Genomic DNA, 26929 nt, shown 5'->3' on the forward strand with positions numbered 1-26929 from the left:
GGGCCAGATGATAGATTATTACCAGTTGAGAGCAGTAAAGGCAGAGTGATGTATGTATCCCTTCTGGTGGTTAAGCTGACACTTGTGGTTCCGGCGATTAGATGTGAATTTGAGATTAGCATGCATATATATATATATATATATATATATATATATATATATATATATATATATATATATATATCATACATACAGCACACTAGCTCTGCAGGATAACCAAACCAAGTAAAATGTTTATACAATCAGTATATCAGCAACGTTATACACACAGCACACTAGTAATCTGCTCAACCCTGAGCTCTGCCTTACTGTCATGTTCTCTGTTCAGGATCCTAATCTTTTGCCAATTCATCATTATTTTCATTATTTATTTTTAACATTAAAGTTTATTAAGAGTTTTTTAAAGGGTTTTACAAAAGGGAAGGGGGGGAGGAAAGGCAAGGGAAAATCAGGGGAACAATGGAAAAGAAAGAAGGAAAAAAGGGGAAGGGGGAGGAAAACAGGGGAAGGCGGACTCTGATGCAGCAGAGTTAAAATGAACAATCCAATTCAAGTAATCACATTAATGGAGAAAAAGATAAAACAGCAAGAACCGTAAAATATGAAAATATAAACAAAAAACAGTAGACTGTAATATGAAAATCCAAGTAGTAACCATGTGAGGGCCGGAAAAATGAATGCAAGTAGGAAGGAAACAGACAGGCATCACGGGGGTGAAGAGGGGAAAAGGGCGTGGAAATCCGGGGAGTAATAGAACATGTTCCACAGAAGCCAGGTTTGGTGGTGAAGTCTGTCATCAGGACGAAGCATTGCCAGCATGTCCTCCATCGTACGGATATGGAGGAACTCTTTAAGCCAGGAGAGGAGTGTGGGGGGGGGGAGGGGGATTGGGACTTCCACAACCTCAGGATGACTGAACGCGCTGCTACTAACATAAACCCCAGAAGCTTGCGAATAGGTTTCCGGAACTTACGAGAGAAAAGGGAGAGAAGCAGAGGGGCCGGATCATCTTCCAAGATGACTCCTGTAACTTGAGAAATAACCCCCCTCACTCCATCCCAGAAAGGGCGAAGAAGGGGACATCCCCACCAGATGTGGGCCATCGTGCCGCGGTCGGTGAGGCACCTCCAACACCTATCAGATGTAGTTGGATAGATATTATGGAGCAGAGCCGGGACCCTGTACCATCTAGAGAGAATCTTATAATTAGTTTCATGAGCCTTACAGGAGATAGAAAATTTGTGGCACATATCAAAGGCCGATGACCACACACCCGGCGGAAAAGTCACCCCCAACTCCCTCTCCCACCCTTCCACGTAAGGCTGTAGGCCATCTTCAGGATCCTCTAACAGAAGGTTGTACAAAAGAGAAACCGTGTGCCCTGGTGGGGAAGTGGAGAGACAGAGACGCTCCAAGAGCAGAAGTGGTCTATGGACGTCTTGTGAGCGCCTCAGGGATAAGTAGAAATGTAATAGTTGAGAATAGTGCCAATGGGCGGTCACTGAGTCCGACCTGGACACTAAGGCTAACAATTCCGAGTGAGGAAGGAGAGCAGAGGCAGATGTAACATGTTTAAGTCGTAGGAGAGGGTGGACAGCGGGACGACCTAAAAAAGGGGAATCAAACACCGCTGGAAAGTCGGGGTTGCCCGAGATCAGAGTCAGAGGGCCATTGTTTTGGAAAAGCAATCGCATGCCACTATAAATTCGACATACCCCATAGTTTGACTCGCAGCAAATGGAAGCAGATAGGGTTTGCAGTCAGTCCAGAATTTCTTGTGGAGCCAAGGAAGTGCCGTGAGAGGTATAGGGCTCAGAGACTCCTCTAGGGCGACCCAGAGCTTAGAGCAGGAAGCATGGTGCCAATCAAGAATACGCGTAGCGACTGCTGCAAGGAAATATTTAGAACAGTCAGGTACTGCTAGGCCTCCTCTTCGCCTGGACCGAGACAGAATATTCCGAGCAATGCGAGGGGGTTTAGAGGACCAGTTAAACTTACAAAAGGCTTGTCTAACCACAGTGAAAAAAGACGCTGGGAGAATACAAGGGACCGTCTGGAAAAGGTACAGTACAATAGACGAGGGAGAACGTTCATTTTCAGGAGGTTAATGCGCCCCAACCAGGAGAGACCTTTAGTGTCCCAACGACCGAGATCAGATCGCAGTGTGCGTAGAAGCGGGAGAAAATTCAATGCATAAGTGTCCGATAGGAAACTAGGAAGCTGTACCCCCAAGTATCGAATAGATTTGTGGGACCATTGGAAAGGGAAGAATGTGCGCAGGGAGCTGAGGACCGTCGCAGGCAAGGAAACCTTAAGCGCAGAACGTTTAGACTGATTTATCTTATAATTGCTGTAGGAGCCATAAGTTTTGATCTCTTTAAGTATAGAGGGAAGGGATGTAAGGGCTTGCGTAACGAAGAGAAGAACATCATCAGCGAATGCGGAGACTTTTAAATGTAGGCCACCTGTCTGCAGACCATTAATATCGGGGGTTCTTCCTAATCGCCACCAAAAGATGTTCCATGACCAGAGCGTACAGTAGGGGGGACAGGGGACAGCCCTGACGGGTACCATTATAGATAAGAAAGGGAGAGGAGAGAGAACCATTGACTCTAACCCGCGCCATAGGGGAGTTATAAAGAGCCCGGATGCGGGTAAGCATAGATGGACCAAGGCCGATCTGGAGGAGTGAGGCCTCTAAGAACTTCCAGTCCACCCTATCGAAGTCCTTCTCCGCGTCCAAGGAAAGGAGCAACATAGGAGTGCGTGAGCGCTGAGTATGGCGGAGAAGGCCTTCAGGGTATTGTCACGGGCCTCCCTGCAGGGGACAAAGCCCACCTGATCAGGGTGAATAAGATCCCCCATGTGTGGACTCTCAGTTTGGCATATAATTTGGCGTCTGTAATAAGGAGGGAGATCGGCCTATAGCTGGAGCAGAGGGTATGGTCTTTGCCTTCTTTAGGAAGGACAGTAATGTGTGCTTGGAGAAAGGAGGAGGGAAAAGGTACACCGGGGGAGACAGAATTGAAAGCCCGTAGAATTGGTAAGAGCAACTCGGTCTTGAGAACTTTATAAAACCGAGCTGTGTAACCGTCGGAGCTGGGGCTCTTACCTCCCGGGAGAGATGAAATACCCGCTTCCAATTCCCGATCCAAAAACGGGGCTTCGAGAAGAGCCACGTCTTCACGCGATAGGGACGGCAAGGCTGTCGCTGCAACATATTGAGAGAGAGTAAGGTCAGAAGACGAGGGAGAATGGGACGAACCGGGAGGAGGAAGATGATAGAGGGAGCTATAATAATCAGAAAAGGCAGAAGCGATGTCCGTCGTGATGTGCGTGATAGAGCCTGAGGATTTCTTGATGGCCAGTACGTGGGAAGCTGCACGGCGATCACGTACCGCTCTCGCGAGAAGGCGTCAATTCATCATTCTTGTCCATTCTATTGGCTCTATTTATCCACTTTGCACCAGACACCTCCGTGTCCATTGTCTCCAGCCTAAAGGAGTCGGCTCAAATCAACTTCAGTGGGACTATTGTCTCCCCAGACAACAATGGATTACAAGATGCCAGCACGGACATATGATTTTAGTTTTAACTTGGGACAAAAAGGCATATCATAGCTGTATCCAGACATTGTTGATTTTCGATTTCTGGGCCACCTTCACCGAAATCCCGGGTGTAGGCATCATCTTGTCATGTAACATCATGTTCAGTTTCAAACATAAATAGTTATACTGCATTTAGCTTTAAGGATAACAGTGTTTTTGTGATCCATATATACAACCTTCATATCATCACAAAGCCATCTTCATTATTGTCCTCAGTCTGTTTATTTTCATTATAATAAAGTAACATTCCTTTAAGCCTATAAAAAAAAAAAAAAAAAAGATTATTTCTCCTTTAACCATATTTTGCACCTTGATACAGGTAAATATGTGGAGTTCACTTTGATGTGTCAGTATATATCATCAATGCTTGTAGAAAAATACAGAGTAAACCCAAATCTTTCATCTATACTTTGCTGTATGTAGTCTACACAATGAGGAAAAATTACTGGGACATTCCACTGTTTCATGTTTGTATTGTGCTGCACACACAGAAAGGGGAAGTTTATAATAACACATCTCAGACCTCTCTGTATCTATCTATCTATCTATCTATCTATCTATCTATCTATCTAATCTGGAATGTAAGCAGCATTGATCAAGGGAGTCCCTACTGTACGTCTTCCCTGGAATAGAACCTATATGTTGGCTCTCAGGGCAGCCTGTGTTAATACCATTGGTCCACTGCACCCTGCAGTCAAGACAAAGCAACATCTTGCAGTAAAACAAAAGCAGACAATGATTGGGCTCCAAATTCTTACAATGTAAAAGTGATAATTTAGGTAATGGGTGCACTTACTGATAAGGGGTACCCAGAATAAAGTTATCATGCCAGTCTGCTCACACCCCAATAATTCCCTAATTCCAAAACGGCTGTGCTCTATAGACCACCAAAAACATCAGAGAATATCCCGATATCAGTATAGGGATGTAACAACGACCAGTGACTGTATATACAGCCGTCTGTGACCTATAACCCTGATAACATGATCTGTCATTTACTACTGATCAATAGTATAACTTACCGTGCAATGTCGCTTTTTAAACCTGAAATAGAATAAAGATGGATTTAGTAGAAGTTACCTAAAACATATTACAGAAACTAATGAAAACGATAATTGCTTTACTGCTAATAAGATTTCTCTCCTTACTGTATAATATAATACCATTATATAGACACTGGGGGGAGCTGTAAAATGCCATCTGACTGTCCACCAGTATTCTGGCATATAAGGCACAAAAATCTATACCAACCAGTCCTGGCTGGTATAGACTTAATTTCTGGTGCACTACAGAGGAAGTCGGAGCCTCTGCTGAGTGTTAAAGGGGTTTTCCGTGCATTTTTTTTTTTTAAAGTATCTATATACGCTCTTCTCCTCCAGCGATGATCCATCTCTCCTGTGCATGTGTGGATACACAATAAAGGTGAGTTACTGGCAGGGGAGCGCACAGTGCTTGGAGAAGAGAAGATCACACACCCTTCAGAATCAGTACAGAAGGAGGAGTAGTCTCCCTACTACTGATAGACGGAGACCTTCGATAAAAGGAATAGTAGTCTCACTGGAAGAAGCCTGGAGGGTAAGTATAATGAAGTGGATGGGGGGGGGAGGAAATGGATCATCACCGGATAATCTTTCTGATGAGAAATGGAAATAGATTGTGAACTCATTTGCATGTTTAGTTGTTTTACTTTTTACTAAATGTCAATGGGTAAAAATTGATCGTTTACGTGTAGGTGGAGGCGGCTTTATATCTATCCACATTACATAATCACTCACCGTGTAGCCTCCCTGTGCTTCTCTCTATGGGTCTCTCCAGGGAGGGATGGTTCACCACACATATATATTCTGCCCCCTGATGTGTCTCCAGTGTGTAGGTGATGGTCAGACTGGCTGTACACATGTAGGTGTTATCGGCCGCTCTCCTGGGTGTTATCTTGTGGTTATTGTCAGTCTCTTCATAGATCTCATCTCCAGCCAGTCTCAGCCATCTCACAGTGATTGCATCTGGGAAATACCTCGAGATATTACACTGCAGGGTGGCTGGGAAGCCAGGACGTAGCTGGGGAATCTGAATGTCTTCTATAACTGGAATCCATGAGTAATCTACAGGACACCACAGAAAGTAGAAATTATTTAGAAACATCTTTAATACAATCAAGATATATAGACAGAAGATATACATTACCTTAAGAAACCTATAAAGCCTAGATCAGAGATGTATTAATTGATTTATCAATGCAGAAAAAAAGAGGAGAAATTGAATAGAGATGAAGTTTAGAATAAGCATTGTAAGTGAAACTGTAACCAAAAATTATGTAGAAAAAGCAATAATATCATGTGGAAAAAAGGATAAAGATTATTCAAGAAATGGGTAATAATCCATCTCAGAGCACTGTCAGCCAAACCTGCATTGACCTAAGGTAAGGCAAACAAGTCTTCTGCATAGAGACAATGGAGTACTGTATATACTCGAGTATAAGCCAAATTTTTCAGCCCAGTTTTTGTGCTGAAAAAGCCCCCCTCGGCTTATACTCGAGTCAGCAAAAAAAAAAAAAAAAACATATTTTTTTTAGGAGGGGGGGGGGGTCTATAGCTTCACACTAGCGTCCAGGTCTCCATCATTTGGGTCTGCATGAGATCCTGAAAGACGGAGACCCTATCCGCTTAAAAAGTGGTTACATGTGGGAAGTTGCAGACTCCATAGACCAGGGGTGAGCAACCTTCGGCACTCCAGGAGCTGTGAAACTACAACATTATACAGATCCCGCTGGAGATTAAATTGGTTGTAAGTTTCCTTATTAAAGTTGGTACATGTGAGCAGGCAGAGTATCGTGCAATCAATGCATTGACATTTCAACCTACTAATGGCCTTCATCAGACTCTACAATTAAAGAATATATACAAGTGAGAGGAGAACACGCAGGTTCACTACGTACAAAACCGTGAAAGTTCAATATAATATAATACAATACAATACGTGCAAATTCACATAAGTATTAATACAGACACACATATTCATCAGAATGACTATGTCTCACCCCATGGCACTGTTACAAAACCTATGGGACCACTGGCTAGCCTCTATGGTCTTGGATGTTTTTCTTTCCTCACCACCTTGTCCTTTTGGCAAGGTACGCAGGCTTGGCCACAGTATAATTTCTTTTCTCGCCGCATTTATAACTTGCGCCCATTTAAAAAGGCATAAATGTCCTCCAAGATGGCACCGCATGAGTGGTAGCCTTCGATACAGAGCTCCAAGCTGAGAGTGACCTTTATCTTTCCTTTTCACTCTTTTTGTCTGTATCTTCAAGAATCCTCTACTCAAGAAAACTAGCACTATGAATTAGCAACTATAAATCACAAGGAAGACCCTGTGGAGTGTTTTTTTTTTTCCTTTTGTTTCTATTGTTAAAGCATGGACAAGACTCAAGACCTGATTCAGCTGGAGTTTCCTGTGTGCACATGTGCCTGTTACCATCCCCCCAGGAGCTAAGAACAGCATGGACACCATGAGGCAGACAAAGCTGGAGGAGAAACCTGCATCGAAGTGTGGACTTCTTCTTTCACGGAGATGATTTTTGGCGTCTATTGCTGATGTGTGAAGATGCCTACAGCTGACTGATATTTCTTTCTTTTACTGTGGACACGTGGGACTCTGTTACAGCCTGGGAACCTACCATCCCCCACCTACCCCATGAGTTTATGGAAGCTTGGCAATAGAGCAGCACCCTGTCTATCTGGATGGCTTCAGATTTCTTTGGGCAGTAGAACACAGTGGTAAGAAGAGAGGAGGAGGGCTTGTGATGAAGGACATTTGGGGCATTTTTTGTGGTTAAGGAACAATAGTGCTGATACAAGATACCGAACTATCAGCTGTGAGCATGAAATCTCACTACCTACCAAAGAACTACCACGTTATCATGATAGCTTTCTATGTCCCCCACCTCTGCAAAAATGTTTCTGCCTGTTATATCTACATGTTGTGACCCCTCCTCATGCCCTCCATGCCCTTGTCCTATAGGTCCGTGGTTATAGCAACATTGTGTAAACAATGCGGGGGAATAAGGTCACATAGCAGGAGAACAAAGCAGAATTTCTAAATCAATATATTTAGGAAGTCTTTAATTGACATAAGCTACAGTATAGATAGGATCCTTCACATGGGATAACCACTTTAAGGTATCTTCAAAACACTAAAATATCTAAACAATATCTAAGTATTTTGGCTGTAAAACCCATGGCTGAAATCCTGGCCTGAGTTCTGGGATTCTTCCATTATTTCCAGTACTGAAACTTCAGCAAGATACGGCAGGAAGATTACATTTCCAAAGTGCCAAAAAAAACATGAGTCAGCTCACTGAAAAGGCAGACCTGAGGGGAGTTTTTCCATGCTGATTCAGACAGATTTTCTGCATCTCAACTATCTGGTGGCAGATGTTGGTGAGCTAAGAATTGGACAATTGGATTTCGTCATACCTAATACTTTTACTCCACCCTCTCCATTCAGAACATATGCACTTTTGGCCAGTTTTGATGTTTTGAGAGAGAGCCAATGACTCAACCAACCTTCAGCTAACAGCTGTCTAAAATATATGGCCAAATTTACTGCCACCACAATAAATATAGACGGTAGATCCCTCTGCAGAATAGAACAGTATTCGTGGTTACTGAGCTTACTCTCTTCTCACCTTTATCCCTGATAGACAGCTCCCTGGATTCTGGCTCCTTCATAGATTCATGTTCCCAGGTCACTCGTACTCTGAATCCTGGATCCTTGTGACGATCCTCAGGAATTTTTACCTCACTGGAGACGTTGTAGGATCTGTCAGGATTACCTGATATTGTGTCAGTAGATGATACGACTTCTTCTGTTCGTTCCACTCCACATGTCCATACAATCTTGATGCTCTTGGGATAAAATTTTTCCAAACTGAGCAAATACTTCAGCTCTCCAGAGACAAACAGACTTCTTATTATTGGTTGTAACATCTTAGGCTTTCCTGAAATGTGAGGCAGAAACAAATGTTGTGTAAATCATAAAGCCTCTTCCCCCCTCCCTCCTGTAATCCTAGCCCTGTGACCAGTTGTACATAAATATGCAGCCTCTAGAAAGTGTTTTTAGTTATATCTAAAGAAGCAGCTCAGAGGAAGCTTCGAAACGTCATATTCTGTCATCATTATGAGTTAGCCATTAAAAAAGGTATCACCTACTGAAGACTTAAAAAGTTTTTTTGTTTTTTTTCATATTGTGTAAATCATAGTCATAAATGGACTATATAAGATGAACAGTCCTACTTTTTATTTGACTCTTGTGTCATTCATGTTCCGGCCTATAACTTATTTCTGACCCTTTTCTTGTATAATTTTATTTAAAAAAAAAGGTAACTTTATCACAGATATTGTACCCTACCCCATGTTGCTGACAGATCATCGATATAGAATACATAGAATTAAATATAAACCAGGAACTTTATGTTATATAAAAGCAATATCTCACCACAAATAGTCTCACAGTGGAACATCTTCTCATCTTTGTATTTCTTGAAGACTCCTCTACAGATGAAGGTGACATCTCTATGTCTTTCCATGTGTGGTATGAAGCTCAGTGATATTAAGTACGGACGTCCCTCTCGTCGTGATTTGATCACATAGGATGTATCCAGTAAACTCTCTTCTTCTTCTTCATGTCCTCTCATCTGAGAAGTCTGGATCTCCTGGTCCTGTCCGTCTCTTCTTATCAGCCAAGTCACACACAGGCCCTCAGGGCAGTCGTCCACTGTACAGTACAGCGTGGCTTCCTCTCCATCTATCAGCTTAAGAGGACCCTCAATGTTTCTTACTGTGAATGATTCAGTGTCTGTCACAACAGAAAAGATGAGAAAACATTTCCATCTGTTTTATATGGTCATATGGACACATCAGACGATAATCCTAACCTCACTACATTACCTTTCCTCCTCAGTTTCCACCACAGAACCACAGCGAGAATAACTATCAGGATTAGTCCAATGACAGAACAGGCAGTGATGATCCCGGCTGAGCTTCTGTCTGTAGAGATGACAGAGGATGCTTAAGTATAGAAATCAGAGACTTCTACCTATTAAATACTATCCTTCATTAGGTTACCAGTGATCACTTCTCATGGATTTACAGTATTAATACAGTCCTATGAAAAAGTTTGGGCACCCCTATTAATCTTAATCATTTTTTGTTCTAAATATTTTGGTGTTTGCAACAGCCATTTCAGTTTGATATATCTAATAACTGATGGACACAGTAATATTTCAGGATTGAAATGAGGTTTATTGTACTAACAGAAAATGTGCAATATGCATTAAACCAAAATTTGACCGGTGCAAAAGTATGGGCACCCTTATCATTTTATTGATTTGAATTCCCCTAACTACTTTTTACTGACTTACTGAAGCACAAAATTGGTTTTGTAACCTCAGTGAGCTTTGAACTTCATAGCCAGATGTATCCAATCATAAGAAAAGGTATTTAAGGTGGCCAATTGCAAGTTGATCTCCTATTTGAATCTCCTCTGAAGAGTGGCATCATGGGCTACTCAAAACAACTCTCAAATGATCTGAAAACAAAGATTGTTCAACATAGTTGTTCAGGGGAAGGATACAAAAAGTTGTCTCAGAGATTTAACCTGTCAGTTTCCACTGTGAGGAACATAGTAAGGAAATGGAAGACCACAGGGACAGTTCTTGTTAAGCCCAGAAGTGGCAGGCCAAGAAAAATATCAGAAAGGCAGAGAAGAAGAATGGTGAGAACAGTCAAGGACAATCCACAGACCACCTCCAAAGAGCTGCAGCATCATCTTGCTGCAGATGGTGTCACTGTGCATCGGTCAACTATACAGCGCACTTTGCACAAATAGAAGCTGTATGGGAGAGTGATGAGAAAGAAGCCGTTTCTGCACGTACGCCACAAATAGAGTTGCCTGAGGTATGAAAAAGCACATTTGGACAAGGCAGCTTCATTTTGGAAACAAAAATTGAGTTGTTTGGTTATAAAAAAAAGGCGTTATGCATGGCGTCCAAAAAGAAACAGCATTCCAAGAAAAACACATGCTACCCACTGTAAAATTTGGTGGAGGTTCCATCATGCTTTGGGGCTGTGTGGCCAATGCCGGCATCGGGAATCTTGTTAAAGTTGAGAGTCGCATGGATTCCACTCAGTATCAGCAGATTCTTGAGAATAATGTTCAAGAATCAGTGACGAAGTTGAAGTTACGCCGGGGATGGATATTTCAGCAAGACAATGATCCAAAACACCGCTCCAAATCCTCAGGCATTCATGCAGAGGAACAATTACAATGTTCTGGAATGGCCATCCCAGTCCCCAGACCTGAATATCATTGAACATCTGTGGGATGATTTGAAGCGGGCTGTCCATGCTCGGCGACCATCTAACTTAACTGAACTTGAATTGTTTGTCCAAAATACCTTTATCCAGGATCCAGGAACTGATTAAAAGCTACAGGAAGCGACTAGAGGCTGTTATCTTTGCAAAAGGAGGATCTACTAAATATTAATGTCACTTTTCTGTTGAGGTGCCCATACTTTTGCACCGGTCAAATTTTGGTTTAATGCATATTGCACATTTTCTGTTAGTACAATAAACCTCATTTCAATCCTGAAATATTACTGTGTCCATCAGTTATTAGATATATCAAACTGAAATGGCTGCTGCAAACACCAAAATATTTAGAACTAAAAATGATTAAGATTAATAGGGGTGCCCAAACTTTTTCATAGGACTGTATATATAGACAGAGATATTAATATTCAGATTACCTTCATACACCAGTTGGACCTCTTGCTGGAGAGGCTCCTGTAGATACTTATGTCGGACTCTACATGAGAAGTTCCTCTCTCTGTCCTCTTCAGTAGGTGTTATGGTTACGGTGCTGTTCACATTGTAGGTTCTGTCTGGATTTCTTGTGGGTTCATCCACAATAACATCATTCAACCTTTCTGGGCCTTTGAACCATTTAATGTCAATGTCTACCGGATAGAATCCAGTGATGGAGCAGCGCAGGACACTCTCTGTATTCATGACTACAGTGTTACGTGTGATGGTCACCAGTGGAGGAGCTGAAGAGCATGGAATATCAGTTTTATAAATATACAGACAATGTTTGGGATGCAGTTTGTGAATGGGTTAATAATTGTTTTAAGCTAGAACGGACACTTTATGCCAAACTATAATGAGCTGACAAGGTTGCTCCCAAGTAAAATCAACTATGTCCAAAAGTGGCTCCTCCCCCCATGAGTAATAAGTTATACAGAAGTACAATAAGTTTTTTCTTTAGTTCTACTTACCCTTAATTAAAAAATTGTAGCATGTTCTATTATATGGGGATAGGGGCACTGCTATAGGGTTACAACAATCACAATTCCTCCTTTCACCTACACTAGTGCTGATGTGTCAGGACACTCCGGAGTCCAATCTGCTCAGTCATAGAGAGAACTGCGCATCTGTACTGTTACATATTAATATCCTGCCCTTCCATCACCACAGCTCCTGTTTCCTCCATTCCAGTTTCCTGGAAGTGGAAATATGTCATTTATCCACATCTGATCCCAGAGACCAGTCACTGGCAGCGGTCATGTTAATCACAACCTTATTAGAGATGAGCGAACAGTGTTCTATCGAACACATGTTCGATCGGATATCAGGGTGTTCGCCATGTTCGAATCGAATCGAACACCACGTGGTAAAGTGCGCCAAAATTCGATTCCCCTCCCACCTTCCCTGGCGCCTTTTTTGCACCAATAACAGCGCAGGGGAGGTGGGACAGGAACTACGACACTGGGGGCATTGAAAAAAATTGGAAAAAGTCATTGGCTGCCGAAATCAGGTGACCTCCATTTTAGACGAATAGTGGATTTCAAATCCGGGTCATATGAGAATGTGAACTTTGTGACTATGAGACAGGGATAGCTGTACAGGCAGGGATAGCTAGGGATAACCTTTATTTAGGGGGGAATGTTATTAAAAATAACTTTTTGGGGCTCTATCGGGTGTGTAATTGTGATTTTTGTGAGATAAACTTTTTCCCATAGGGATGCATTGGCCAGCGCTGATTGGCCGAATTCCGTACTCTGGCCAATCAGTGCTGGCCAATGCATTCTATTAGCTTGATGAAGCAGAGTGTGCACAAGGGTTCAAGCGCACCCTCGGCTCTGATGTAGCAGAGCCGAGGCTGCACAAGGGTTCAAGCGCACCCTCGGCTCTGATGTAGGAGAGCCGAGGGTGCACTTGAACCCTTGTGCACCCTCAGCTCTGCTACATCAGAGCCGAGGGTGCGCTTGAACCCTTGTGCACACTCTGCTTCATCAAGCTAATAGAATGCATTGGCCAGCGCTGATTGGCCAATGTATTCTATTAGCCTGATGAAGTAGAGCTGAATGTGTGTGCTAAGCACACACATTCAGCTCTACTTCATCGGGCTAATAGAATGCATTGGCCAGCGCTGATTGGCCAGAGTACGGAACTCGACCAATCAGCGCTGGCTCTGCTGGAGGAGGCGGAGTCTAAGATCGCTCCACACCAGTCTCCATTCAGGTCCGACCTTAGACTCCGCCTCCTCCGGCAGAGCCAGCGCTGATTGGCCGAAGGCTGGCCAATGCATTCCTATGCGAATGCAGAGACTTAGCAGTGCTGAGTCAGTTTTGCTCAACTACACATCTGATGCACACTCGGCACTGCTACATCAGATGTAGCAATCTGATGTAGCAGAGCCGAGGGTGCACTAGAACCCCTGTGCAAACTCAGTTCACGCTAATAGAATGCATTGGCCAGCGCTGATTGGCCAATGCATTCTATTAGCCCGATGAAGTAGAGCTGAATGTGTGTGCTAAGCACACACATTCAGCACTGCTTCATCAAGCCAATACAATGCATTAGCCAGTGCTGATTGGCCAGAGTACGGAATTCGGCCAATCAGCGCTGGCTCTGCTGGAGGAGGCGGAGTCTAAGGTCGCTCCACACCAGTCTCCATTCAGGTCCGACCTTAGACTCCGCCTCCTCCGGCAGAGCCAGCGCTGATTGGCCGAAGGCTGGCCAATGCATTCCTATGCGAATGCATACTTAGCAGTGCTGAGTCAGTTTTGCTCAACTACACATCTGATGCACACTCGGCACTGCTACATCAGATGTAGCAATCTGATGTAGCAGAGCCGAGGGTGCACTAGAACCCCTGTGCAAACTCAGTTCACGCTAATAGAATGCATTGGCCAGCGCTGATTGGCCAATGCATTCTATTAGCCCGATGAAGTAGAGCTGAATGTGTGTGCTAAGCACACACATTCAGCACTGCTTCATCAAGCCAATACAATGCATTAGCCAGTGCTGATTGGCCAGAGTACGGAATTCGGCCAATCAGCGCTGGCTCTGCTGGAGGAGGCGGAGTCTAAGGTCGGACCTGAATGGAGACTGGTGTGGAGCGATCTTAGACTCCGCCTCCTCCAGCAGAGCCAGCGCTGATTGGTCGAGTTCCGTACTCTGGCCAATCAGCGCTGGCCAATGCATTCTATTAGCCCGATGAAGTAGAGCTGAATGTGTGTGCTTAGCACACACATTCAGCTCTACTTCATCAGGCTAATAGAATACATTGGCCAATCAGCGCTGGCCAATGCATTCTATTAGCTTGATGAAGCAGAGTGTGCACAAGGGTTCAAGCGCACCCTCGGCTCTGATGTAGCAGAGCTGAGGGTGCACAAGGGTTCAAGTGCACCCTCGGCTCTCCTACATCAGAGCCGAGGGTGCGCTTGAACCCTTGTGCACACTCTGCTTCATCAAGCTAATAGAATGCATTGGCCAGCACTGATTGGCCAGAGTACGGAATTCGGCCAATCAGCGCTGGCCAATGCATTCTATTAGCCCGATGAAGTAGAGCTGAATGTGTGTGCTAAGCACACACATTCAGCACTGCTTCATCACGCCAATACAATGCATTAGCCAGTGCTGATTGGCCAGAGTACGGAATTCGGCCAATCAGCGCTGGCTCTGCTGGAGGAGGCGGAGTCTAAGATCGCTCCACACCAGTCTCCATTCAGGTCCGACCTTAGACTCCGCCTCCTCCAGCAGAGCCAGCGCTGATTGGTCGAGTTCCGTACTCTGGCCAATCAGCGCTGGCCAATGCATTCTATTAGCCCGATGAAGTAGAGCTGAATGTGTGTGCTTAGCACACACATTCAGCTCTACTTCATCGGGCTAATAGAATGCATTGGCCAGCGCTGATTGGCCGAATTCCGTACTCTGGCCAATCAGCACTGGCTAATGCATTGTATTGGCTTGATGAAGCAGTGCTGAATGTGTGTGCTTAGCACACACATTCAGCTCTACTTCATCGGGCTAATAGAATGCATTGGCCAATCAGCGCTGGCCAATGCATTCTATTAGCGTGAACTGAGTTTGCACAGGGGTTCTAGTGCACCCTCGGCTCTGCTACATCAGATTGCTACATCTGATGTAGCAGTGCCGAGTGTGCATCAGATGTGTAGTTGAGCAAAACTGACTCAGCACTGCTAAGTCTGCATTCGCATAGGAATGCATTGGCCAGCCTTCGGCCAATCAGCGCTGGCTCTGCCGGAGGAGGCGGAGTCTAAGGTCGGACCTGAATGGAGACTGGTGTGGAGCGACCTTAGACTCCGCCTCCTCCAGCAGAGCCAGCGCTGATTGGCCGAATTCCGTACTCTGGCCAATCAGCACTGGCTAATGCATTGTATTGGCTTGATGAAGCAGTGCTGAATGTGTGTGCTTAGCACACACATTCAGCTCTACTTCATCGGGCTAATAGAATGCATTGGCCAGCGCTGATTGGCCGAATTCCGTACTCTGGCCAATCAGCACTGGCTAATGCATTGTATTGGCTTGATGAAGCAGTGCTGAATGTGTGTGCTTAGCACACACATTCAGCTCTACTTCATCGGGCTAATAGAATGCATTGGCCAATCAGCGCTGGCCAATGCATTCTATTAGCGTGAACTGAGTTTGCACAGGGGTTCTAGTGCACCCTCGGCTCTGCTACATCAGATTGCTACATCTGATGTAGCAGTGCCGAGTGTGCATCAGATGTGTAGTTGAGCAAAACTGACTCAGCACTGCTAAGTCTGCATTCGCATAGGAATGCATTGGCCAGCCTTCGGCCAATCAGCGCTGGCTCTGCCGGAGGAGGCGGAGTCTAAGGTCGGACCTGAATGGAGACTGGTGTGGAGCTATCTTAGACTCCGCCTCCTCCAGCAGAGCCAGCGCTGATTGGTCGAGTTCCGTACTCTGGCCAATCAGCACTGGCCAATGCATTTCTATGGGGAAAAGTTAGCTTGCGAAAATCGCAAACTGACAGGGATTTCCATGAAATAAAGTGACTTTTATGCCCCCAGACATGCTTCCCCTGCTGTCCCAGTGTCATTCCAGGGTGTTGGTATCATTTCCTGGGGTGTCATAGTGGACTTGGTGACCCTCCAGACACGAATTTGGGTTTCCCCCTTAACGAGTTTATGTTCCCCATAGACTATAATGGGGTTCGAAACCCATTCGAACACTCGAACAGTGAGCGGCTGTTCGAATCGAATTTCGAACCTCGAACATTTTAGTGTTCGCTCATCTCTAAACCTTATCACTTGCAGACTGGCAGGATTAAAAGGGACAAGAGAGTGACGCTGAAATGGTGGGACATACAAAGGGTAATAATCCTGCACAGGGGCCATCTAAGTGTACATAACCTAAAAATAAAACGGTAACAGACCTTCTTCATCATAAACCTATGACAGAACTGACCTACCTCCAGTATTCACCATGATCTCCTTCTCCTTCCTCTCAGAGTTGTAGATCACTGCACACTTGTATCTTCCACCATCTGCTATACGTACACTAGAGATACTCAGATCAGCGATCCCCATTATTAAAGCTTCAGTGCTCAGGGAATATCTAGATGTCGTCCGCACAGTTTTATTATAGACTAGGATTTCATAATTATGGGAGAACCAAAATATCATGAGATGTGTGAGATCTACAGGACGGTTGTCCACAGTGAACCAGCAAGGAACTGAAGTATCAGATCCCAGCCGGGCCGCATGTTCAGACGGTCCAGTCAGCTGTAATGATGACACTGCGGAAAGTAACACATACAGTCATTATTGAATGAATTATGCAAGATGGAATAAATAAGTTTTTTGTAGTTTAACAGAAAAGTATCTATGATCCATAACTATGTAAATTAAATCTCCTTTCAAGGGAAGAAGCTTGTGCCGCTACCGCATGTTAGAAGCTACATATCCAGGCACTGACGTATAGGGTAAGAAACAATTAACCCTTATCTGCAGACAGCTATCAGGGTGCCAGGTGGGAGGCATCTGTGTTGGGACAGAGGAACTGTTTCTCCTTAGAGAGAATGACATGTAGACATTCAAGGTCTGGTTAACCAGTTCCAGAACGCCCATAGACTTCATACTTCTGTGAGGTCCACTTCTAACCTTGCAAGGACATACTTGTGCATCCTTGTAAGGTTAGGCTGCTGTACAAAATTGTGCAGCTGTAATATACACAGGTTACACTACAGCTGGACATCCCATAGGGAAGGTAGAAACAGGAAAAAAAGAAAACAGCACCGAGCCGTATCTAGTGTCGTAATTTTGGTGAGAGACAGCACAAAAAAGTACATTAAAACTCTCACCTAGACAGGTTGTGTTAAATTCACAACTACTTATAGCGCTTAGGAACGGATCATAGTGGGTTCCTTCCCTGGGTGGATTGGAGCAGCAGATATCTCGTCACAGGTGGTGAGGACAAACAATGCAAGGACCAAAGAACAATCTGCGCTTCACCCGTTGGACAAATTCAATCTTTTTATTATTAGTTCGGACACAACGCGTTTCGGGCACGGATTTGCCCTACATACATACGTGTGTTTACGGTAGTGTACTCTGACGAGGCTCCGCACAGCGCCGATCCCGGGCAGTTCATTGCACTTGAAAAAGAGCAAATCCGTGCCCGAAACGTGTTGTTTCCGAACTAATAGTAAAGAGATTGAATTTGTCCAACGGGTGAAGCGCAGATTGTTCTTTGGTCCTTGCATAGGGAAGGTAGGGATGATTTAGTTCCTTTCCAATCGTAGCACTCAATAATCACTGTGTATACAGCTATAGGATCCCCTATTACCTGTGCACAGCTATGGGGCCGGAAACTGTCTGAGCTGCTGGGTGCTAGGGGATCCAGATCAGCTCTACAATATATACTGTAAGAAGACCACAGACCTCAGACCACAAGATGTGCCAAAACAACTCAATATATAGTCTGGATTAAACAGTCCTTACAGTAATGTGGATTCAGACATCTAAATACACTTCATTAGTAGCCCTGCTATTGCTTAGTGTCATGGAAGGATGTGTGAAATAGTTAATAAGTCAACTTTGTATTTCACAATCTTCCAGTTGAGGATGTTAAGTACTTTCCTTCAGCCACTCCTTAGTCTCATTTATAATATCTACAATGAAGGATAGAATCAAAACTTCAGTCATACCATAGAATCATTGTAAAATCCAAAAGAAAACATGAGGGGTTAACACATCAGTGATTGCTGGCACAAATTCATTCATCTTAGTTTTGTCCTCAAGTACTTCACAAGGCAGAAATAAAATCCTTGCAATACAGATGCAGGTATAAAATAGAAATATGATCTGACTAGATTATTGAGATTTAGTATCATATAAATCCGGAGAAGTAATGGCACTGACCTGAGTGAGAGAGGAGCAGCAGGAAGAGGAATTCCTTCATGGCATCTATTGTGGACGCTCCCTGTGTTTTGGAGCTCACATCTTGGGGGTCTGTAACTATTTACATGAAATTTCCTGATCCCTGGACTTGTATGTAATGAAAAAATAATACAAATATGGATTTCTCAGCTGTTACTGATTCACAAAGTACGTGCGATCCTGAGTCACTGCAGGCAAGGAGGAGCGACGATTCTACTTTCACTTTTGATGCTAGAAATAAATCTGACTATACTGCAGAAAGTCTATGACGGGGATTTTCCTTCCAGAGAAAGTTGCATGTAGAATTCTAGTACTAAATCCACCAGATTAGTACTAACTTTATCTTTAAAGAAAAAGAAAATAGGTGAGTATACTATCCAGGGACATTTAAGAGTAAATCTTTATTAGTCTTAATTAAGACAACAGTAAAACGACACTCAATTGATGTTTATTAATTATACATTATTACAAATTTTATGATATAATGAAAATATTTTTTGAAGCTGGAGTCAGTAACTTTTTCCTGACTTCACCCAAAATTTGTTCCAACTCCAACTTCACAGCCTTTATTGCAGCTCAGCCCCATTCCCTTTAGTGGGACTAAGCTGCTGTTGTGTCATGTGACCAATGAGCATGATGTCATCAGCACAGGAAAGTGAACTTACGGACACTACTAATGGTAATGTGAACACTTAGGTAATGTGAACTCCCCTTTAGGATTGGCTTCTCATCATTTGCAATGGCAAGTGGTGATGGCAGTGTGATTCTGTACAATACAACGTGAACCTAGTGACCGCTTCTCCTAAGATATACACTCACCGGCCACTTTATTAGGTACACCATGCTAGTAACGGGTTGGACCCCCTTTTGCCTTCAGAACTGTCTCAATTCTTCGTGGCATAGATTCAACAAGGTGCTGGAAGCATTCCTCAGAGATTTTGGTTCATATTGACATGATGGCATCACACAGTTGCCGCAGATTTGTCGGCTGCACATCCATGATGCGAATCTCCCGTTCCACCACATCCCAAAGATGCTCTATTGGATTAAGATCTGGTGACTGTGGAGGCCATTGGAGTACAGTGAACTCATTGTCATGTTCAAGAAACCAGTCTGAGATGATTCCAGCTTTATGACATGGCGCATTATCCTGCTGAAAGTAGCCATCAGATGTTGGGTACATTGTGGTCATAAAGGGATGGACATGGTCAGCAACAATACTCAGGTAGGCTTTGGCGTTGCAACGATGCTCAATTGGTACCAAGGGGCCTAAAGAGTGCCAAGAAAATATTCCCCACACCATGACACCACCACCACCAGCCTGAACCGTTGATACAAGGCAGGATGGATCCATGCTTTCATGTTGTTGACGCCAAATTCTGACCCTACCATCCGAATGTCGCAGCAGAAATCGAGACTCATCAGACCAGGCAACGTTTTTCCAATCTTCAATTGTCCAATTTCGATGAGCTTGTGCAAATTGTAGCCTCAGTTTCCTGTTCTTAGCTGAAAGGAGTGGCACCCGGTGTGGTCTTCTGCTGCTGTAGCCCATCTGCCTCAAAGTTCGACGTACTGTGCGTTCAGAGATGCTCTTCTGGCTACCTTGGTTGTAACGGGTGGCTATTTGAGTCACTGTTGCCTTTCTATCAGCTCGAACCAGTCTGGCCATTCTCCTCTGGCATCAACAACGCATTTCCGCCCACAGAACTGCCGCTCACTGGATGTTTTTTCTTTTTCGGACCATTCTCTGTAAACCCTAGAGATGGTTGTGCGTGAAAATCCCAGTAGATCAGCAGTTTCTGAAATACTCAGACCAGCCCTTCTGGCACCAACAACCATGCCACGTTCAAAGGCACTCAAATCACCTTTCTTCCCCATACTGATGCTCGGTTTGAACTGCAGGAGATTGTCTTGACCATGTCTACATGCCTAAATGCACTGAGTTGCCGCCATGTGATTGACTGATTAGAAATTAAGTGTTAACGAGCAGTTGGACAGGTGTACCTAATAAAGTGGCCGGTGAGTGTAGATGACTAACAACCAAACCTTAAGCCATGCCTGGTGGAAATGTGACAATGCAGATGGGAGACCAAGGATGTTGCCCAGATAACACAGTTTACAAATGCTACGGCGCCAACCAGGAACCTGCGGTATGAAGGCTTCAGATAGCTGGTGTTGGACCCCCATTCTCCCTGAAAACCACTATAAATTGAGTCTCTTTCCTGGTATTTTGCAAAAGGTTGCCATAATGTGTAGATTCATTGAGCGGACTTTGGCTTTTGGTTATTTTGTGATTACTTGTCCGGCATTAATATAAAACTATAGAAATCTGAACCAATATTCTATTTTGTGGTTTCCAAAGGTCAAAAATACCGGAACATGAGGCCAGAGTCTGAAACGATACAGAGAAACATTTGTATCCCCTGAAGAAGCCGCTTGGCGAAAGGTGCGTCGGGGCGCGTACACGGGTGGTATCTACATTATTATTATGGTCCCAGGGTCTGTTGTGTAAATCTCTATAGAGTATTTTCTTTATTATATGTCTCCATACTGGTGATTACTATTGCTTTGTGTGAGACCTGCCTTGGTACACACTCTTTATATTACAAACAGCATTGCAGACCTATGTGATTTCTCCACAACACATACAGCATACTGACCCTGGACTTATAAGTAATTTATTACACTACCATCCAATGTATCTTTGAAGGAACTATCCCCTTTTTTGTATTTGCATTTAATGTTTATCATTTGAGTACTATTTAATAAAAATTGTTATATTTTTATATATATTGAGATGAGATGCTTTTGTCTTTTTTGACATAGTTATACTTCGTTAGCAACTAGGCGAGTCTGAAACGATACAGAGAAACATTTTGAATATACGCACATGGAATATAGTTGTTTGCAAACAAACTTAATTACCTCCAAAGAACTGACATGAAAACAATCTAAAACTAATCCGCCAGACCTATATCTAAAATAAAATCTAAACTAAAGGTTTACACCCATATTAATACACAAATGTGACGCTCTCACCTTTCTGTAAAAAACATCAGAAAAGGGGGTGTGATTAAAGCGGTCTAAGAAGATGCCGCATAAACTAATAGGCGAATGTGATTTTAGTTGTAAAATCACACCGCAAAATAGACCCTTCTAAACTGAAATAGAATATTAGATAATACATTTAGGTTACTTTAAGTGTGCCAGATGTTCTATTGCAGTGTGACAATAGAATATGTGGTGCAGTTTATGACATTGTTATCATATATATGGGTCTAATTCTTCGACATTTTTAGTTTATTACCCCCAGAATCTAAAATGCCATATTTGCCAAAATGGGTCTTGTGTTCCTTGACATGCCAAAAAAAGCGCTATCTAGGCAAGGTTTCTATTACACTAATTATGCAAAAGACCGGATAAATGAAGAATAATTACAGTTATTCAGCTAATAGACAAACATGACAAACACTGGCAAATGTCACACAGGCTCAATAGGAACACAGATTTTACTACAGTCTGTATTATTAAAGTACTGCAGTCAATGATATAAGCAATGTAATGATGACATGCTCAAACTCTCTACAAAGGTATATAAATAATAAATGTTATTTATATAGCGCCAACATATTCCGCAGCGCTGTACAATTTGTAGGGTTCAAATAGAGACAGAGAGATACATAACAAAGAAAGTCATTTCACACAATGGGACTGAGGGCCCTGCTCGCAGGAGCTTACAATCTATGAGATAGAGGGGGTGACACAAGAGGTAGCAGGGGCGGTATTGCTTATATAGTGGTCAGACAATATTGTAATAGAGGTGACTGTCATTACACAAACATAAACCTTTGAGCCGTCACCAGTCACGTCCTTTAACATGTGGATGGTGCTTGGACATATAGAGTTAGCCTGAAATGGCATCATATTATGTGGAGTAATGTGGGAGCGGGGAAAGAGGAGGGTTAAATTTTGGGGATTATAATTACGGTACAGAAGGGTTTACACTAGGAATTGTGATAGGCCTGTCTGAAAAGATGTGTCTTTAATTTGCTCTTGACGCTGTAGAAATTGGGAGTTAATCTGATTGTCCGGGGTAGAGCATTTCAGAGAAGAGGTGCAGCTCGGGAGAAGTAAGAAATAAAAGTCAAACACACTTTTAAAAATACAAATACAACTTCTAAGAATTCTGTACATCACCCCATTTCCCATATAAACATAAAACACAAGTGGTATCTCTGTATCTGAAAATGCCCAAACTATTAAAATATATAAGTAATCTGTGAACATTGTAATCAAAATGCCCATATTGTTATTTTTTTCATTGCCCACCTCCAACACGATAGCAACAAAAACTAAAGCTTTCTGAGCAAAACTAAAAAAAAAAAAAAAAAAAAGGCCTGCAGCAGTTTAACCAATTGCAGAAGTTCTGGTTAACTCTGCTACATCTGTAGATTTTTGTTATCGCTAAATTCATGCCTCTTGCAGTAAACGGCTAACGCCCCATGTTTTAGAATTGCAGCCTTTTTCCTGCAGCGAACTAACCTGTCTCTCTGGTTGTACCTAGGGGACGAAATCCCTTGTGTAATTGTGCTGCCGTAGGACGTACAGGAAAAGAAAATTCGGTTTTACAGTCCTAGCAAAGTGAATGAGATTCTGGATAATCCAATCCAATCCAATCCAAACTGGAAATATAAAACTACACATTTTTGAAAAACACAGCTTGTCAATTTTACTTACAGAAATGCTCACATTATCTGTGTACATATAACGATGGAAGGAATAACGCAGCAAAAAAAAAAAATGCAATGGAAAATGCTGCAGAAAAAAAACCCAAACACATTTCCACTGTGTTTTTTTCTCAGCAGTGTGGGGCCCTAACCCAAGCCCGGGGCCGCACATGGCATAAAAGCCGTGGTGGAAAGGAATCCCATCCACACATTGGAGAAAAATACATGTAGCAGAAATGCTGCAATTTCTAGAACAATTGAGTTTGGAAATCACTGCATGTCAATTATACCTATGAAAACGTCAGAGATTTCCCTATAGATATAATGGAAGCAGAAAGATGTAAAACTCTGCAGATTTTCTATGAAAAGCTCTGTGGGGAAAACTGTGATGTGTTTCGTCTACGTTTTTCCACCGCTATACCTGCTTTCCAGCTTCTCAATATAATTCTATAGAATATTAAATGGTGCTGTTAGAAGATACTGGGAAAAAAACAAGCTCTGAAGAAAAGCACCTTGAGCTGTCTAACAAACTGCAGCTAACTGGGCAGGTGAGAAGAACATGAGACCGACCATCGATATGGCTGTCCTGGTCTTAGGGGATGGAATGAAGTTTATTAAACAGTTAAGTATAAGTCGTATTTTCAAATTTATTTATTTTATTAGAGTTTAATAATGTATCTTAATATAACATTCATTGACTGGGAGTGTGATGGGAAGATAACACTGATGTTGTGAATACAAATAAACCAATATACTGTAACAGCCCGTGTAATACTGATCGGTAGAGCAGGTCGTAAAAAGATAGTGAGACACTTCCAAAACAGGGACATCCAGGACTTCATGTTACAGGATGTACAACTTTCTGTCTCTCTCTCCATTGTGAAGGATATTAGGATTGGAGCATATAGCTCCTAAAATCCCAGGTACAGTGCGCTCCTCTTGAAGAAATCAACAAAACCGCTTCGGAAAGTGAATATTCCAAGCTTTATTGAGAAGATAATGCATTTCAGGGTAATAAAACGCTTCTCCTATCATCTTCTTCTCCCCAGATGGATGCGACTCTCACCTAAGGGATTAAATACGTTAATCCCACTCTGTAATGGATTCTGTGACGGTTCCCATGGTCTAGAGGAGAATCAAGGGACCCATTCACAAATTTAGCGTACCTAAGGAGCGATCTTTCCTCTGGTTTTCTTTCCTCTACAATATCTCTCTCCATTGTGAGATGGTCTAAACCTGACTAGAAAAGGGGTAGTTGAGTTCTCCTCTTCTTGAATTTCTGTACTCCTCCTGTATTCAGATTGACTTCTCATCTTGCCTCAGATCCTCCAAAGACCTCCTTCTCCGCTATGCTCTCATCTGCTCCTAACTCAACCGTCTCCAAGATTTCTCCCGTGCATACTCTGGAACTAATTACCAAGACACATAAGACTGACCCCCACAATCACAGGCTTCAAGAAGGCCCTGAAGACTCCCCTATTCAGGAAGGCCTACAACCTCCAATAACACTACTTTCACCTCACCACCATCTGAACAGTCTCCCCCCTCTCCTTCTGTCTCTATCCTTCTTCTCTCATAGATTGTAAGCCCTTGCGGGCAGGACCCTCTACCCCACCGTGCTAGTCGGTCACTGTTAGTATTATATCTACCTGTATATTTTGTGTACTGTATGTAACCCCCAAATGTAAAGCACCATGGAATTAATGGTGCTATATAAATAAATAATAATAATAATAATAATAATGTATTCTTTGGGCTATTCTACTAGCAAAGAATGATTCAGAAGTCAACAAATACAGTACTGAGAAATACACATGTAACCAAGACACTAAATGAATAGGAAAGTAACCTGAAGAAATACATGAGGAGCACTGACATGTATCTAAAATACAAACACAGTATAACCTGTAACAGAGTAGTGTAGGGAAGAATAAAATGATCTGGAACATGCTGAGGATGTTAGTAAGGAAGCAGTATAAAGGATTTTAAGCATTTCTGAAATATACTTTGTAAGGCTTTGGGGTTTTCTCTCTTTAGTGCAGGACTGTCCCTGTGTTTTTGAAATTTTCAGCTCCAATCTTAGCCAATGAGAAACGTATACAAAACCTCCTAGTGGAGAAAACGGGCACCACAGACATTACAAGTCTGTGCATGAAGAAAGCAGCAACAGCGTCCTTTTAATGATACAGAATAACGTGTGTGATATAACAATGTCTGCTGCAGGTTACCAAGCCACCTCTCATAGCATTTTAATTCTTAATTTCTTACTTTTTTTTTTTTAACATATATATTGTTCCCTCAAGTTACAATATTAATTGATTCCAGATCAACCACTGATGATTTGTCTGCAGCTCCAGCCAAGTATTGTATGTTATGTCTGGCTTCAAGTTACAATGGTTCAGAAAAGTCTACTATATACTGAAAATATTGTCTTCTCCAGCCATTGTAACTTGAGGGACTACTATACATGTGGGCAGATGGCGCTCCTGAGTTCACACTGTCACTATTGCTATAGGGAAAATAACACTGAGCATGGGTATTTCACTTGCTTACATCTCATTCCCATAACTAATTATTCATCTTCCTACTACTTCTTCATGCACTGCTGTACTTATATAGTTAAGCCAACCATGGCCCCTATTACGGATCAAATACTACTACAGTCATCCACAGACTGGTGTGTAATAAACTACAGAATGAATCCGCCTACTCTCACCTTCACTGTTATGGATCATCGAATATCAAAACTGTTACCTGGGAGAGGCAATAACCTGCATAGGTATTCATTGCTTTTTGTACAGTATATAAGCTCTGATCTAGCAAAAAAAAAAGAATAACAAGCGATGGCACATAATTCTTCTGGAGATAAGTTTTCCGCTTCTTATTGAGGATCTTCTCTTAGGTTCTCAGTGGCCTCTTCAGCTTCTAAGTCCAGGTCCTTTTCTTCTTCCACAATATTCTTAACCTTGGTGCCAAAGGAATCTTTAAACCTACAAAACATAACAGAATATTTCTGTTTTTAACTTTATGTTGTTAAACCAAAAATATCAAGCTTTTGTTCCTAGTGATGCTGGGGTTGTTCAAGAAACACCTTTGTACAATTCAGTTGTTCTGTCTCTGCTCCAAAAGCAACCTATGGAGCACATATGTACAGCAAGTACCTGGTCTTAAGAGACAGAGGACTGAGGCTTGTATACTGAACACTACTCAGGGCTCGTTCATATCTGCGCCCGGCACTCTGTACTTCAGGTTTCCGTTTCCTGCATAAAACAGAGCAGGAGACGGAAACCTGCAGGAGTCTTTCTCACTCATTCATTTGAATGGGTGAGAAAGCTGTCCGGCCGTGAGCGGGTTTTATAATCCGGACACAGAGTCGGACATGCAGTACTCTGTGTCCAGATTAAAAAAAAACGGTTTCGCGGCGGAGAGCATAAAATGCTCACCGTCGGACCCGGTCTGTGGTTTCCGTCTTCTGGCATGCAGAAGACGGAAACCACAGAACGGACAGCTGAACGCAGGTGTGAACCTAGCATCAGTCATCAGAGAATGGCCATAATAACAGTAATAATAAACGCTATATAAATGGCACTAACATGATGCAGATCACCTGGCAGGCAGGACAAGGATACATCAAACAAGAAAACAGAGACAGAACAACCTGACCCTAAACTGAGGCACCATTTGTAGATCTGGACCCTTAATCTCAGACACAATCCTTTCACTACAGAATGACTGATTCCAGGGTAGAGAGGTTATCCTTTTAAGCCCACAGGCTCAAAGTTGGGGAAGATCAGAGGCAATTCAATCCATGTGAGCTGCAGCCA

General features: G+C 42.9%; 1 protein-coding gene across 1 annotated transcript; it reads right to left on the reverse strand.

Moving 5' to 3' along the window:
* Positions 1-411: 411 nt before the first annotated feature.
* Positions 412-18563, reverse strand: LOC142217318 (uncharacterized). Its single transcript, XM_075285520.1, has 9 exons — positions 18361-18563; positions 16410-16736; positions 11416-11715; positions 9557-9655; positions 9105-9464; positions 8296-8607; positions 5384-5710; positions 4631-4652; positions 412-3865 (listed from the first exon to the last, which is right to left on the reverse strand). Exons 1-9 carry the CDS (start codon positions 18398-18400, stop codon positions 3787-3789), a joined length of 1866 nt encoding a protein of 621 aa, XP_075141621.1. The 5' UTR covers positions 18401-18563; the 3' UTR covers positions 412-3786.
* Positions 18564-26929: the final 8366 nt, after the last annotated feature.

This window comes from Leptodactylus fuscus, chromosome 8 (assembly GCF_031893055.1).
Source record: "Leptodactylus fuscus isolate aLepFus1 chromosome 8, aLepFus1.hap2, whole genome shotgun sequence".
NCBI classification, from domain to species: Eukaryota; Metazoa; Chordata; class Amphibia; order Anura; family Leptodactylidae; genus Leptodactylus; species Leptodactylus fuscus.